We start from the raw sequence: 17085 nt of genomic DNA, 5'->3' as shown, positions 1-17085 counted from the left end.
TCTCATGTTAACATGCACAAGAAACACAGATTGAAGACATTGGATCATTTTTCAGCGAATACATGGCCTTTTCGGCGGAAATTTACTTTTCATAAGAATGCACAAACTAAAGATAAGGAAACCAGTCAGTACGGTCACGACAACGTATCGATCGCTATACTTGCTTCGTGAATTGCTCACAATTATATTACACTATGTTGTTTCCTACTTGAGGCAATTGTGAAAGTACTACATTTAAACTAATTTCTAATTTAAAGCCTATTCTCATACGTAAAACTTAAAAGAAAGTGCCCGTTCTTTGGCAAGATCTTGCAGAGTAACCGCCCCTACTTGGCGCGTGTTTACGTGTTGCCATTGTAGGCGATTCTGTCATGTTAGGTAACGCCACTTCTTAAAGATTGTGTCACGTTCAGTAAAAAGCCATTATTTAAAACTAACCTGTACATAAATTAAAGTTATGTTTTTCATTACATTTTGCACTTTTTGACTACCAAGTAATCGCTCGCCTTAGTTCTCTTTTTAAAGCATTCCTGCCGCATTTCATCTGTAGACGCTTGTATCTGTGCATGAGAGAATTCAGCTGTTCACATTGAATTAATAGCACGCACTCGCTCCTAACCCATCAACTCCACGGGAGAAAACTACATGATATCACAAGTGATAATTTCACCAAAACAACCAGCACTAGCAGTGCACGAACGCAGAGGTTGTTGATAATGCAATCTAAAAAATCCAAAAAAATTCCCACAAGGATTGAAGTACATATTGTCTTTTGCAACTTCTGTACAAGAAGAGTTTTGAAGATCAAAAGGAAATAAATTAGTTAGGTAACTGAAATGCGAGTGAAATTAGGGATTTATACCACAACTGACATTTGAAAAGTCTCTCAAAACTGCACCATTTGAAAGAATTTTCAAATATCACGAGTGGAGGAAATTCTCAATCGCTCGCGCTTTCACACGATCACTCACTGTACTGTAGTGCAAATTAAAAATTAACGATAAATTGGCCTGCTCTCAGCCAATCACAGAAAATATAACCTGTTTTTAACATTCGTTGCCCTTGCCTTATAAGTTACAAATGGGCCTTTAAATAAAGAAGTAAACCATGTATATCTTTTTTAAAATAAGGCCCTGAAGTGTTTTCTGTTACTCGTGTCTGGATTTATGAAAACAGTGTTTACGAAACTCTCGCCCTTGTGTGTGTTTTTCTCTAAAGTAGACGACATAAAAATTCAAAGGAATGTCAGTCTTGTTTTTTCCTCCACTCTCTTATCTTCCATTTCGTGTTCTTCACTACTTCACTTGGAGTGATTTTGAGGCTTTCAGGAGTCGTGAAATAAAAGTGAAATCCAGTCATATATGTTTAAGTGTGAATGAAATGTGACGTATTTTCAAAAGTGATTTCTTTATCTATTGGACAAGGCGAGTATTGTTAACAAATTTGATTATGAAACTTTCAGTCCCTGTTTGACATCCCTGTTTATTTTACAGAATTTGCGGCCAATCCATAGACTGACAATCGCCAGTGAAAATAATTAACTACAGCCGACTTCAATTTCTTCACTATCCCCCACCTCCACCTTCCAAGACTAGCACGTTTTTCTCTTCTATTGATAACTAACAGAAAGATGGCAAAAAACTTAAAAAGGAATCTATAATCTATAACTTGCAAAAACTTTCGGATGATTTTAATTTCGGACGAAAAAGTGTCCGAAGATAAAACAGTCCGTACGCTTTAAGCGTCCGAAATTTTAAGCATCCGAAATATTTACAGTAACGTATAAAGCTTTAAAGTACGTACTTTCTTGTCCGAAGTTATCACATGTATTCGAAGTCAATATAATAGTCGAGACACTGTTTGAGATATGTAACGGCTTGAAAGAATGAGTTACTTTCTCGTCGGTGTATCTGTACAACTTAAGGGTGCTTTCATGTTCACAGATGTTGTTTCCATACCGGTGACGTAATACTACATAACCTCGTTCCCAATCCCTATCTTTTCCTGTCTCCCGTAGTGAGGGGTTGCTCTTCGGTCGTGAGCTTCCGCACACAGTCAATAATTTATGTGGATTGTTAGAAAGCTGTCAGTGTCACTAGTAAGGACGTTTTTTGGCGGATTGAATGTCAGATAGCATTAAGGGCGCGAAGAGACAGTTCTGTTTATCCAGGCTTCTCTTTCATTAGAGTAGTCCCCAAATCCCGTCGCCTCATTTCTCTCGGACAGCAACGAAGTATTCAGCACTCTCAAAGTGGTTTTCTGATGTCAGTTAGTGCGTACCAACGGGCCACAGACTTCTTCAGTTCAGCTTGTGAAAGATCGATCAGCACTCCACCAAGGAACTCATTCTCGCCAACATAATCGTGATCCAACACAGTCACCTGAAGGCAACGCTGTCGTACCTCCGACTCTGACATGCTGTACAACAAGGTTTCGTTAAATGTCGGGTTAAGAGTTTTTCGCGCAATCTTGGTCTTCAGCTTTGTCGCCTTGGTTGGATCCGGCAGGAGGTAAAGTTTTACGTACGGATCCGCGAGGGTTGTCGTATTTCTGGGAGACAACTCCTTTACGTGCATGACCATTACACGAAGAGCTTCGCGCTCGTGTCGAATCAGCAACTTCACCTGCCCTCCGATGGGTCGTTCGCGGTTTCGTTTCTCTTCGGGGAGAAGGCGAACCGAAAACTTGCTTGCTTCTCTGTTGTCCTGCTGCAATGGGTGAAAGAATGTGTACAGAAGTTCCGATTCCGAAATCTCAGCCGGCATCATCAATAAGTGTCGGATGTAATCGTCGAGCTCGCTTCGTCTGCGCTCAGCCACCACCCGGATCTGCGATCGACCAATGTAGATCTTGCTGGGGAGCTTGGGTAGATTGTTGTCCGGAAACGCTTCGGTGAGCTTCGTGTGTAGCTCGTGGAACTGGTTGAACCGACGAAACACAAATGACGGTTCTTCGACGCCTACGCGGCAAATGTTAATAACGTAGATGTAATACTTCTCAGGACTGTAGCGTTTCTGAAAGTCGACAACTCGCGCAGAATCCACCAAGCCGTCTGAATCGACAGAATACGTTCCGTGAGCGAACGAAAGAACAGAGCTTGGTTTGGAGTTGGCAGGTGCTGAAAGTCTTAGTTGACTCACGTCACGGACCTGTGCCACGTTGTGAATGAAGAAATTTACTTGCGTAAACCAGGAAGAGAGACTGGCCTCTATGAGTCTCGTGAAGGCAGCCGTAGCTTCTCCCTCGGAGGCGTCTGGGAGCAAGGAATCTCGGATGTACTTCAAATCAGCGACCTGACTTAAACAAGAAATGCCAGAATTGAGCATCAAGGACAATAGGTTTAGAAGCAAGTTGGAGTGGCGCCGGATCACGTTGAAAGCCTTGCAACAAAGGTCTACGAAGTCTTGAAAACGACTGCTGGGCTCGTAACCACCATTTATAACGAAAGCCATGTCCGATGTCAACACGAAGGGGGCCCGATCGCGGCGGAATGAGCCGAACATCTGTGCGTTTCCGAGGATCTTGGCGAAGTCAATGTGAAATAAGTGACCGCTTCTCTTGATCATGATGTTATCGTTGTGACGGTCACCGATTCCGAGGACGTAGGTAGCGACACAGTAGCCTGCACAGGAAGCTGTAAAATTCTCCACAGCCTGGTGGTAGCTTTCATCGCCGGTGTTGTACTTTTGGATCCATCGTGCGATCGGCTCATCCTTAAAGGAACCTGCCAAGCCCAGTTCAGTGTGGATTTGACGAAGTGTAACCGAACCTTTAACGATTTCCACCATCCCCATATCGACATCGGTCGCTACACACTTGTAGGTGATCATCTTCAGATCGATTCCTTCTCGTAACCAGATCTTGTTCATGATTGCAACAAGTTGCATGATGAGCCTGTCTTGCCTCATATCGTCGCCGATTTTGAACATGGCGTGCACGTCTTCGCCAAACGGGTCAACGTTCTTGAAAATGAGTCGCAGTGGTGCGGAGTTCGAGGTGAAGTAGCCACTTGCTCCTGCATCAATGCCTTTAACCTCGTAACTCGGACTTATCGGAAGTCTGACGGTTGTGATGAAGCTGGCCGCGATCACTGCTAGCTCTTGCTGAAGGACGTTCGTTCTGGTAGAATCTTTAGCATTCTTGACCGTCTGAGCCACCTGCGTCAGATCAGAGACGATTTCGTCCTGGCTGGTAAACTCGGACCTCTGCGCATTTCCACAGATACTTAGCAGGCCGCCCAGAATGATCTGAAATCGTTGACCGAACTGTGGATCAATGATGGTGTCTTTCAGGTACCAGAACAGATAGTGCATGACCCGGACACTGCCAAGGGACCGACGCAGAAGAAAACGGACCAAGGAGGAGTCGTGGTAGATTTCATACTTCAACGCCTGGACAAGTTGAGGAAGGTAATCGCACAGCTCATCGTCTGCGAGCGCCTCCATCCATTCCACTGCTGTGTCTCTCACACGGGTGTCTGGGAAGCTGACCTTGAGTAACTCCATGGCATCTACCGGTCTCAAAGGCGCCCACGAAGCCAGCAGATTGTAGATTTCTGGAAGGAACCCGTACTCCCAAGAAGGCGCAGCAGACAGAATGAGGGGCAACGCTTTAGGGACTGACATGCAGTAGTGACGGTGTTCCCAGAGCAGTTCGCTCTCCTCTGGCTTCAGCTCGTTAAAAAGATCCTTTTCCAAAATGTGCTTGTACACTTCGGTGGTCGTGGCTTGAGGTTCACACCGATCGGTTTCATCGTAAGGTAACCAGCCATTAGCCTCAAAGTCCGGAAACACTACGTCTGCCAAATATCGTTCAAACTCTACTTGCAGAATCACACTAGAGGGGTGCAGCAGGTTTGAAGTACAGGTACCGACTGGGTTGGCTGTGCCATCAGGCCACAAGCCGAGAAGTTGCGTTCCTGATATCAAGACACCCTTGAAATCAAAGAGGGGTACTGCCACCCAGCCAAGCGGTGTTCTACTGGTGTTCAAGGTGTTCCCTTTGCTTGTGGGGGGAATACCATAAAGGGTAAGACAGAGGCGGGACTCACGCGGGAGCTGACGAACGTGAATCCGGAACTGCAGCCACTCGTTCCATCTCAGCTGGTCGAAGAAACTTCTGGTGATCTTCTTTTGCTGCGTCACTTCAAGAGGACAGGACAAGCGTCCTCCGTAGTAAACTCCACTGTGTACTTCAAAGCTCTCAAAGTCCTGATTCCATTGCAGAGGGAGTCTGTTAGCGCATGCCACGTGGATGCGGACGTTGTCCGTCATGCGGGTGACCTCTATGGTACCGGCCAGTTTGGGTCTGTCTACCCTACTGGGGACAAATTCTGTATCAAACGCATCACAGTACATCTCAATGAGAAGCAAAACAGCTGACTGCAGCTTTGAAAGGGCATCACTCAACTCGGCTTGGTCAGGAACCATTCTACCAGAAGTCTCGGTCGTTTGAAGATCCTTTAACCTGCGAACGGCATTAATCACTTCTGCTGTCTCCAAGGTAGCCAGAGTTGCGCAAATGGCCTTCACAGATTGGATTACGCGGCTAGGCTCAAAGCGTGGCATGCTCTGACTCGTGGTTTCTTCCAGCAATTTGACAAGTTCATCGTTGAATGCTTCCAGCAGCACAGTCAGCCCATACCTGGACACAGCAGTGCTGACGGAGCAGTCAAAGAATTCTTTGTAGTTATCAGAAACACTGCCTTCAAGGTCGTCTTCCTCGGTTCTGGCCAGCTGTGTAGAGACCTGCCAGCTTTCAAGGAGTACAAGTTCGACCTCGCGTCTGAATTTGATGCATTCTTGCACATAGCCATACTGAACCAGGATACCGTTTGCCTCAAGATACTCGGAACGACCACAAACTTTAAGCACATAAACTGCAGCTGAACTCAACTCTACAAGTTTACTGTCATCTGATAAGCAACTCAGAGCAAGTTCGATTATTTTGCTGACACGGCTGTGGGCACTGAACGTGAACTTAAGGGTGTCCTGTCGTTCCCTGGTATAAATTGCAAAACTCGCTTCAGTACTGTTAGGAAATCTCTCGTGATCATAAGGAATTGTGGGACTTATCACGTGACCTGGGTTTGTGGCTTCATCCCAGCGGAAGTCTGATCTGAGTTCAGTCATCATTCTGCTGAAGGCAGCGGCCTCTTCGTTTCTCTCTTTAGCAACATCAAACAACCCATCTCCATAAAAGATAAACTTGGAATCACGATCACTTGTCATTGATGCACATGGTGATTTCTTGTCAGGGAACGAGGCTGAGAGTGGACACTGGGAAATCTTCGGGGGAGGTGGGCGAGGAGGAGGAACAGACATTGTGCGAGAAAAAGATCCTTTTCGTGACTGATGAGACCTTTCACCAGCCTCTTCATCAGGAAACTGCACTCTCAAAGACCTTATGTCCTTATAGTTAGTAGTGGACTTATCAGCGCTCTTTGTAATCTCTGCTGGAAAGACATCATTGCCTTTTAAGAGTTTTTCTGTTGAAAACATTTTCTCACTGCTTCCTTTTCTGGAGAATTCTCCCGGATTCCCTTTAAGCTTCAGAGTGATAGAACCATAAGGGTGCTCTCCACTGGAATTTGACGCTTCAGTGCTTCTTACAGATTGGTTTGTACTATGCATGCTTGGGTCAAAATGCTGGCTGTTTAATGTCACGCAAGGACTAGAGGTGTAAGATTGCTGACTTTGAGCTTTTTGAACTGCCTGTCCGCCATTGCAAGCTGCTGGACTTTGAAAGTTCATTAGTTCAGAGGGAGGTTTAAATAATGAATGATAACTAGAAAATCCACCATGAGGAAATTGAGGAATGTTGCTTGGTTTCTTCTCTGGGCTTCTAGGAGGCGAGAGGTCATCGCAAGAACGGGATGCCCTCAATCTACTCTCTTGATTAAATAGACTGTCACGTTCTGCCTCATTGTCACTTGAAAAATCGGTCCATTTAAAGGGATTCAGGTGATTTCCTCCACTGGCAAGGTTTAAGTGTGCAGATCGGGTTTTCGTTTTAGCATTTTGCACTTCGTGATTAGAGTTTCTGCTGCTGTTTCGATCACTACTTGATTGACGGCCATCAAAGAAACTCGGTGATGACGAACGTGCACTCTCAGTTCCAAAGCGGCTTCCCGCTCCTGCGTTGAATTCTGACGACAAGACTGCCAGCCAAGATTCTCCCGATGTTATGGCTGCATTGTCCTCCTCGTCGGAAGAAAACGCAATCAGGTCGTCCAAGTCCACTCTGCCTTTTGCCATGTTTCGGTTAAAACCACGAAAGCCGCAACAATGTCACTTGTAAATCAGTCGTGTCGCCTTTGAAAACTATGAATAAATTTCTGCTCTTGAAGAGACACGCGTAACAAAACATTAGATTGCATCTTTGAAGTTAAAATCATTCAATTTTCGCCTTTCCATTTCTTGACGAAGAGGCTGTAGCTACCACAATAATCACTACATCGACGGATTATCATAAATCGGGAAAATACTGTACTTTGTGTGGGCAACAAGCGACGTTCAAATCCGTGAATCCAAGTAACTTGTCCGTCCGTCTTCCGGTCTTTCTTCGGTGGCTTTTTTACCCAAAACTTCGCTATTTCCAACAAAACAATTGATCGTCAAGGGTCTCCTTTGTTTAAGGACTTCTCTTAAGTTTCACTGAGTCTCCAATATGAATAAACTAACCGTATTTTCAATCGTAGTTCTGACGCGTTACAGTATTATTTTTGTAAATAACAAATCAACAATAGTGGACTTGTGCGCATAATGTTTGTTAGCATACCGCTGTGTTGGAAGGCTCATAACAAACATGGCGGACAGGCGGACAGGTTTGCTAAAATGACTGCTGCTTTCTTGGCCGATTTGAGTATTTGTTTGCGGCTATAATGGCCACATTTGGCTGGAGCTATAAATCAAATGCAAGTGGAAGTAAACGACCTCGTGAGCAATCGAGAAAAGTAGAGGAATGGCAGAAGAACCGTACTGATAACACTGTGAAACCTCTCCACCCTCAGTCACATTCTGCAGAAACCTTGACTGCTGGTTCCCAGCTCAGAAGAAAGAAGTGTGAGTAGTATGATTTTTTTTTTTAGTCTGTTAGAAATCGATAATTTTAAGGCACATCTTATGCATGAAATAAAAAATCCGAAGGAGATTTTCAGCAACATCTTGCGTCTTACACGTCTTACAGTGGAACCTCGATTTAACGAACCTCTATTTAACGAAGTCCTCGATATAGCGAACGATATCCTAGGTCCCGGCCAAAGTTACAGTAAAATGTATGGAATAGAACCTCGATATAACGTACCTCGATATAACGAATTCTTCGATTTAACGAACATAATCCGGAAGCCCAAACGTAAAACATACCTCGATATAACGAATTACAGTGTCAACACGCGACAAAAGATAAACGCTGAACAGATCAACAGTCAACAATCCTTATGGTAAAGAGACAGCAACCTTTCAGTCAACGGCTTATTATATGTCATAGACATTGGCACTATAGTATTTCGACATCAATTAACTTCTGCTCTATCTTCTTTGAATTCCGGAAATGTTGGGTAGTGCAACATAACAACACTAAAGCCCGTTTCGTTGTTTGCATAGACAATTTTCTGTATAACCTCTATGTTGTAACATTTTTAAATCGCTACTCTGAAAGTGTCATTCTTTTGTAAAGAAAACCTGCGCGTCTGCTCAAGAGTGAAAATAATTGATACTGAAAGCCACCATGCTTCATGAATTGCATCTCAAAACGCGGCACTTCTGGGTGACGAAAATTGCATTGAATTGCGTGACAGAAGTCACCTGTGTTACAAATCGATTATTAACTATGACCTCGATATAACGAACATTTTGGTCATTTCCCCTCAAATTCATTCTATCGAGTTTTCGATATAACGAACCCTCGATTTAACGAACAAATTTGGCTGGTCCCCAGCGACTTCGTTAAATCGAGGTTCCACTGTATTGTAAAATGTAAATGCTCCCCATATTTCTGGCATTTTTTGGCCTTTGAAAAAATACAGTGGGATGTACAAAGTAAACAATCAGCCATTCTAGTGGAATTATTTACAGTTTTAGGGCCTCTTCATTTGAGCCCGGTAACCAGGCTGGCTCGATTACCGGGACAAATTTTGTTGTCTGTTCATATGGGAAATTTCAGTCTGGTCTACCGGGATAAAATCCAAGAAACACAACCAAAATGGTGAAACATAAACTTGCATCATTTGCAGCTGTTGCAGCTTTGTGGACTCTTGTAACTTTTCTAATAAAGCTAATTCGCCTACTCCTAAAGTGGAAATACATACAAGGCAAAAATTATGCCATTTTGGCCGCTGTGTTGCGAAAGCGAAGTTATTTCGTCTAAAAAGTGGCGTCCCGGTTACCCGGGCTGGAGTGTTCATATGGGAAAATTTTCATCCTGGTTACCGAGATCTCGGTCCCAAAACCCAAGATCTCGGTAACAGGGCCAGCCTGGCTTCTCATATGAACACATCAAAATTTTTACGAAGGAAAGAGAAGTGAGGCGAGATCTCGGAAACTGAGCCAGCCCGGTTGACTGCATTTATGAAGAGGCTCTTAGTTTATGTGGTTCAGGGGTTTCAATGATTTTTGGCTCAAGAGGGTAGTTTAGAAAAACAGGTGGGTAGTTTCTTGGAAGGCCGGAGGTCTGGGGGCATGCTCCCTTGGGAAATTTTGAAATTCTAGACTCTCGCAGATGTATTTTCCTGCATTTTGGAGCCTATTTTGTATGTTGCTTTGTTGTTCCTAGAAGTCAATCAATTAGAAAGACTAGGTTGATAACGTATGGTATTTTAATTCTTCATATTCAAATCGATTCATGAAAGATACATCATATTTCACCATGAAAAGAAGCATAATATTAAAGTTTAAACACCGAATTGTGTTCCTTTCAATTTACTCAACTAACCTTGCGAAGAATCATTCTTCTTCAACCTCTTTTGTTTTGACACTGGAGCAAAATATGCTAATAACGATTGCATTCTGGCAGCCATTATTATTCATGCTTAGTCCCTGTTTCCTCTCAATTTCTGTATTAGGTTACACTTTTCTTCATCTTTGGTGGTCCAAAAGGCTGGGTTTTAAAAACACCAGAAAGTTGTTTCTTGTACCTTTCTTTTTGTTTTCCTATAACATAAGACTTATTTTGCCAAATTTCTTGAAGAGAATCCTTAGCTGCGAGGAAATTATCTGGTCTTAGTTATTTGTGTACGGCCACCCAGGATGGCTACAAGCAGCTAGTCCGCTCAATACAAGCAGGTAGATCTACCCACTACCCAGCTATTATTGAAACCCCTGCGGTCAGTGCTGTGTGACCTTATGCTATGATACATGTATGTAATTTCGTTCTCATAAAATGTTCTTTTATCTGTTCATTAATGTGAAGATGACCCAAGAGCCAAGATATTTGTTGGCAACCTCGACTGGGAAACCAAAGAAGGTATTTATACATTTGACAGTTATTTGGGAAAAACAACAACAACAACAAGCAAACAAACAAGCCCATCTTGCTATCTTTACTAGGAACAATTGTAATTAGTTTTTTGGAATGTGATCAATAATTACGTCAAAAGGTGAATCTGCGGACACCTGAATTTAGAGGTTGTAAAAATGCCACAAGTTAGTTCATTTCAAAATTTTTGGTATAGTTTGATAGCCAGCTCTGTAAGTAAGCTTTAATTTGATATAGGGGTTTAGGTATCCACATTTTAAACTGGACGTGGTACATGGCTTGGATGTGAGACACCCTGGATGCCAACATACTGAACATGTTATTGAGTGCAATTTCAGATAACAAAAACTGATCTTTTAATGATTGACACTTTGCAGTAGTTCTCCTTTCATGATCAACTGAGACACTAGTACTACATTGTATGTTTAAACAAGTAGTTTTTGTAAGCTTTTATTTTGCTTTAAAGTGGCTTACTACAGTTTTAATAATCATCATCATCATCATCATCATCAATCTTTATTTGTACTCACTCTTGCTAAAGAAAAAATTACAATTTCAATGAAAATATGAAAAATAAAAGTTAGAGTACTAGCTGCCTAGAATAATGGTTTTAATGGAGTATAAGAGCATCTTGTAACTTTTAATTTTTTTGAAAAATGGTCTGAGTTATTTTTCCTCTCTCTATTTACTGTTTGCTTAAGTTATTTATCATTATGTGTGAGATTTCAACAATTTAAGCCTAAATAAATGGAAAAATGAACAACCGACTACCTAAGGAGAGACTGGGCACAAGAAGGTTTAACAACATTTTTCTCAAAATCTACCCTTATGACCCCACTTCAAAATTTCAGGAATTAGAAATTGGCTGTGATTAAACATTCATGAAAAGTAAAATAAAAAATCTGTAAGGTAGACAGGTTTTCGCAAACTAAGAAAATACGAAATTTTGCCCAAAAATAACTCAAAATATGTCTTACAGATTTTTTAAAACGTTGGCTCTAAATACAATATACCCCTACAAATCAACTGTGAAAATTTCATCATGGGTTATACAGTAGGTTTTCCAATGACCTTGGATCAAAGACTAGCGTTTACAACTTTGGATGAGAATTGAACTGAATATGCCTTCTAGTTAAGCTCGCACTCATGTGGTGCGACATATCACGCGCAAAAAATCAAGAGTATTAAATAAGATTTCTTTTACTGGTTGTTTATCAAGCTTTTTTGTCATATTTTATTGGTCCTAGGCTTCAACACATGTTTGAAAGCAGTTTGAAGCTTTCGCTAGGTACACCAAAGTGGTTTAATCCAATTCAAGTGCTGAAGTTGTTTTCGTTTTTACCTGGAGTTACTTGCATGCATGACTAAAACTGATGTCTGGGAAGCAATCGTACTGCACGCTACTGAGTCTTGGAAAAACTGTAGTAAGCCACCTTAATTTGCTTTTATTTCTAACCTTATGGTGTTTCATAGACATCATGTGTAATTATCCATTAATTAAAGGAATGCATAATTGTCCATTGTTTTTTGCAGTAACCCTTGCTGAAAACTTTTCCACTTTTGGTGAAATTGAAGCTGTAAAGGTACAAAACTTGTCTTTGCCAAAAATAAAATTAATTAAACAGATATTGGTAATAATAATAACAGACTACATTATGATTTATCCAGGAGGCAGGTTTTTGGGTCACTGTGTTAACTTTGCGCCCCTTAGTTATTGAGTCAAGCACAAACTACAAAAAATCATCTACTATACTGCAGATACCACAACATTGACCCTTTACCCCCTAAGAGTGCAAATCAGCACACAAGGTCATAGCTTTGTGAATATTTGATAGATTTCTATGAATTTTTGCCATGAAAATTGTCTTGTGAAGATCTGCTCATTGAAGTCATAAAATTTTGACTGCCTCAAATCCAAGACATGATTGACCACCCCCAGAAGTTTTTAGTTCCTTTTTCGGGATGCAAATGGAATGCAAGACTTGTTTCATATCAAGCTATGCATTAAGAGCTGCTAAATAAGCTACAGTTTAGTGGTATACCTAATATAGTAGAAGATTGATGCATTTTTTAACTCATTCATTTTCCCATTTTAAAGCAATTTCTCTCAAAATGTCTACCTCCTTCATAGCTGCTGATGTCAATTCTTAAATAAGCTGATTAGTGGCTTTCAAATGGCATATTATAATTATTGTACACAGGCAGAGTGTCTTTATTTGCCGATTTGGGAAAAACTGCCGTTTGCCTCAGGGGGTAAAGGGTTAAAAAAATTAAAATCCAGGACATTGCCAATAATTTACCCTCTTGACCCCAGAAAAGTTGTTAAAAAGACAGCTCCCCAGATTCAACCATAAAACTGCATGAAATATTCTCAAATTTCCTCTAAATGGTCATCAAAAATTTGCCAAAATGAGGGTAGAAAATGTACTTGAAAATGCATTTCTTCATATCTAGTGGATTTCATGATTTGTATGGGAGACACAGGAGATTCAGTCGGTATCACAGGAGACTCTGATAAGATAATCCAGGAGGGTTGGCATAGATGACATTGCTCTTTATACACAGAGTCTTTTTATCCAATTTTTTTCATAATGTATACAAAATATAATACTCTTAAAATAACAAATAAAGTGTGGATTAGGGAAGGTTAAACTTTTGATCCTTAGCCAAGACACTTTTCTTTAAGTGGAAAATTGCAAAGTTAAATTCTGTCAGCTGTGGCATGGTGTGAGCTTAAACTCACAATAAACTAAATAAATTAAAATGAACATGTGTATACATATATATCTCATATAACTGAAAATGTCATTTATTGCTTCAGGAAAATATTGAGAATGAATGTTTGTCAAATATCCCATGGCAGTTACTTGACCTGTGCATATCTTTATAAAGCTTTTTGAGAAGTAAACAACTAAGTACCACTCTTGTGTAGGTTATCAAGGATCATGAAACGGGTACTTCAAGAGGGTTTGCATTCATTACATTCTGTGAAGTTGATTCAGGTAAGTTTGAATCATTCCAACACAGCTACTGTACATCTGTAACAAGGTGATCTGACACACTATTTCTTTTCTGGTTTCTTGCATTATCTGATTCAGATAAAAAAAAAAAGATGACTGAAAAATGCATATTCTATTGTCAGTGTAAATTATACAGAAAAATGTGTAATGTCAATGGACTCAGTTCAAATCAATCCTGTTTTCATGTTATAGCTGTGAAGTGTAAATCATGGTGTGCCTATAACCAGCTGGTAGGTACATGAAAAAATTTTGTCAAGTAGAATGAACTTTTTGGTGTTTGTTTGTTTATTTTTTATTTTTTATTTTTTTTACGTAATTTCAAATTTATTTGTAGTTCAAAGAAGTTTGATTATTACAATGAGCAACAAAAAGTGTTGAGACACTTCACAGTAAAATTTGCTTTATGAGCATCTTAGAAACATTTCACCCCCTTTCCCCCAAACAGTGTTGATTTTTCTATTTCTAGGACTGCACAGACCGCAGCACCTACATAATGTTCACTGAATTGGGGGCGGGGGGTATCAGAGAATTAATGCTACATGCGGATGAAATAGAATAAGAGGATATTGAAAAGCGTCATGTTTTCTAGGTGTCTCAACTATGTTTGTCACTCGTTGCACATGTAGCTTTATACTGTACCATCCTCCAGGTTAATATTAAAATCGAAGTTAGTAAATGCTGTACTGTTAGGTTCTGCTCCAAAGCTGTGCTTGCTTTTGTTTAGAGCCCTTTACTGACTATTTAAATATTTCTTTGCTCACCAATTTTTACAACTTATTACTGCTGTAATGAGTTCTAAAGAAATGTATTTTTTGTTGTTGTGTTTTGTAATTGATAAAAGCAAAAACCAAAATAGGAAGCAGCACAAAACCCAAGACAAGAGCGATTTTATTATGACGGTATTGATGATGTCACACTTCTAATAAGTTTGTATATATTTATATTTTTGCAAGAAAATTGATGACAGAACTGTCACTGTGAGATCTGCCGAGCGCCGACAGGTGAACATACATGTACATCTAATATTAATTAATAAATCTATTATTAATAGCAAAAATGAACAGTACATGTCCGTGCACTATTATTAAGAGTAGACATATATTTGCTTAAGGGAGTGTTTCCATTCTACTCTGTTTAGCTAGGTTGAATTGCATCTGCTGAGGAGAATTTATTAACGTTACATGCAAGTGAACTTTCAAAGCCAAATTATTAATGTTATGCTCTGGCTATTCTGCTGAACTGAATTAGAGCTATAACACTTAGAATTGCTTTTAATTTAGCAGACATTCCAAAACATGACAAGTTCAAGTGTTATTTCTGATTCATTGTTTTGATTGCAAGGGCATGTTTTATATTGATCACCAATGGGTTTAGGGTGCTTAATCGAGGAATGGTTATTTAAGATGTGATTATTAACATGATAGGACAGTGCTTTCAGTAAGATTTGAAGTAGGTTGCTGCCCAAATGCACCACCAATCAGAAAGCAACAAGAGAGGCCTCTATGACTTCTTCTAGAATGCCATTTTGTGAAAACTGCTACAAATTACAGATGGCATTTTCACCATAGGATACCCACTGTGGCTTCAGTGGGAGCTACTAGTCCTATTGAAAGCACTGTTAGGAGTCTTACAGAATCATTATCATTTGAGAAATGTTCCACTTTAAGTTCCAGTAAATACATACAGTGTACATGGACTGGATATATGTTGCTCTCCCTTATGATTCTGAATTCATTCCAACACTGCTCATAGCAGAAAAGAACCATTTTTTGAAGAATATTTATTTTAATTCTTTGTAATGGTGACTGTGACTATTAACTATCAATTTTTGTCTTTCTCAATCCCCAACCCTTGCATTCGCACATGTTCAAATCCCCCACAGTTAACATTTTACTTACAGTTGCAACAAAAGTACAAAAGAAAATAGGCACTGTGGACAGACGACTTCTTATGTTTTTATTCAGGCTCATCAGCTGGTAGAGGCACAAAAGAGGAAAGCTGTTGACAAGAATAATCCCACACTTTACTGGGAGTACAAATGGACTGAAGATGCTGAGGCAGAGGTATTGGTCAATGCTTCAATGCAATTCAAGTACTGGTATCTGTAGTATGAAGCAAATTAAGACCAAGTATGACACTGCATAGTTGCTCGGTTCCTCGGAGGGGGCTGGAGGGTGCATTGTAATCCATCTTTATATCTGGATGGGGGGGAGGGGGAGCATTACTGGTATGAGTAAAATTTCTTTCCTAACATAACCTCGAAGCAAAGGTCAAATGCAAACTCCTAGGCTGCAAGCAGTCTCTCTTTTGCTCAAAAATCCTTGGGAAGAGCGAAAAGAAGAACTCAATAGAAGTGAGCAGTTGTGAGCATGCGAGCTTGAAATGTGAAGCCATGAAGCTGACTTAAAAACTAATGATACCGATAATAGTAAGACCTGGCACTGAACATGTCTATTTTCAGGTGTATGGGCCATATGAAACAAGCCTGATGCTGCAGTGGTCTAAAGCTGTGAGTGTAAGAAAGTTTTATATGAAATATGGGCTAAGATTTTGCAGGATACAATGTTATAATACAGTATGAAATCAGTCAGACAGTCAGGCAGGCAGGCAGGCAGGTAGACAGGAAGGCAGGCCGGCAGATAGACAGTCAGGCAGTCAGCCAGACAAACAGACAGTCAGTCATACAGTCAGTCATACAGTCAGTCAGACAGTCAGACGGTCAGACAGTCAGTCTGTTGGTCAGTGAGACAGTCAGTCAGTCAGTCAGACAGACAGACAGTCAGACGATCAGACAATCTGTCTGTTTGTTTGTCGGTCATAGTAATTTGTCTACTCGAGGCTTAAAGTGTCTAACCATCGACTTTTTTCTTTAGGGTTATTTTGACGCAGGTTGCTGGGTACGTGAACACGTGACCAAACAAAGTTGTGAGGAGAAAAGTGAACCCAAGATGGCCAAGCTGGTGGATCAAAGTTATGCAGATTCAAGCGACTCAGAGGATGACACGCCATCTGAGGGGGACCCCAAAGGAAATGACTTTGTACATGTGTCTGAAATCGATTTCTCTATGTTTCCTTAATCGCAGTCACACCAGCTTGGATTGAAGCATATTTTAATCTATCAGCATGTATTGGACAGATCCACGTGGAGATAGAGGTCAGCAAAAACATTGCGTCAAGTCTTACTTATCGCAGTGGTTGCTTGGGTTGTCACCCAACGCGTGAAAAGACAAGACTACCAGAAATGTTTTCGATTGGTGTCTTCCATAGTGTCACGTCATCTTGGGGACCGTTCATTTTTTATCAGGTAGGGGGGGCTGGTGGGATTTGGGGGGGGGGCATGCGAAAAAAAATGGCTTTCGAGGGGGGGCCATCCCAAAAAAATAAGGGAAAAGGGGGGGGGGTCACGTGAAATATTTTAGTAAAACTTTAAAATGGCATAATGTTTGAATATCAAAAAAATTGCTATAGAATACACATAGAAGGCAGGATACAAATTTATTACAAACTTTCCTTCTGCTTTAAAAAAACGTTTGGCGACAAAAAGCATTTGTAGCTACTGAAAAGAAGTATTTAACACTGTTATTTTCGA

At 40.7% G+C, this 17085-nt stretch overlaps 2 protein-coding genes across 3 annotated transcripts; one reads left to right on the top strand and one right to left on the bottom strand.

Moving 5' to 3' along the window:
* Nucleotides 1–45: 45 nt before the first annotated feature.
* LOC145465447 (phosphatidylinositol 4-phosphate 3-kinase C2 domain-containing subunit beta-like) lies at nucleotides 46–7719 on the bottom strand. The gene has a single exon (XM_081449224.1). The coding sequence runs from the start codon at nucleotides 7254–7256 to the stop codon at nucleotides 2247–2249; it is 5010 nt and encodes a 1669-aa protein (XP_081305350.1). The 5' UTR covers nucleotides 7257–7719; the 3' UTR covers nucleotides 46–2246.
* Nucleotides 7720–7771: 52 nt separating this feature from the next.
* Nucleotides 7772–16795, top strand: LOC145466750 (uncharacterized). 2 transcript variants are annotated; one of them, XM_081450456.1, is made up of 9 exons: nucleotides 7772–8063; nucleotides 10411–10464; nucleotides 12010–12059; nucleotides 13409–13478; nucleotides 13689–13726; nucleotides 14450–14497; nucleotides 15461–15559; nucleotides 15958–16011; nucleotides 16370–16795. In XM_081450456.1, exons 1-9 carry the CDS (start codon nucleotides 7883–7885, stop codon nucleotides 16571–16573), a joined length of 798 nt encoding a protein of 265 aa, XP_081306582.1. In that variant the 5' UTR covers nucleotides 7772–7882; the 3' UTR covers nucleotides 16574–16795. The 2 variants fall into 2 exon arrangements, with proteins under 2 accessions (XP_081306582.1, XP_081306583.1); XM_081450457.1 differs by having other exon boundaries at nucleotides 15958–16005; nucleotides 16370–16791.
* Nucleotides 16796–17085: the final 290 nt, after the last annotated feature.

Source organism: Orbicella franksi, chromosome 13, assembly GCF_964199315.1.
Source record: "Orbicella franksi chromosome 13, jaOrbFran1.1, whole genome shotgun sequence".
Classification (NCBI taxonomy): domain Eukaryota; kingdom Metazoa; phylum Cnidaria; class Anthozoa; order Scleractinia; family Merulinidae; genus Orbicella; species Orbicella franksi.
The sequence above is the reverse complement of the archived record's forward strand: the minus strand, read 5'-3'. Positions and strand labels throughout refer to the sequence as shown.

Coding starts and splice junctions, on each gene's coding strand:
- LOC145466750 (XM_081450456.1), top strand. CDS start 7,883: ATGGCCACATTTGGCTGGAGCTATAAATCAAATGCAAGTGGAAGTAAA. Junction 13,479..13,688: donor ATTCTGTGAAGTTGATTCAG/GTAAGTTTGAAT, acceptor TTCATGTTATAG/CTGTGAAGTGTAAATCATGG. Junction 14,498..15,460: donor GATCTGCCGAGCGCCGACAG/GTGAACATACAT, acceptor GTTTTTATTCAG/GCTCATCAGCTGGTAGAGGC.
- LOC145465447 (XM_081449224.1), bottom strand. CDS start 7,256: ATGGCAAAAGGCAGAGTGGACTTGGACGACCTGATTGCGTTTTCTTCC.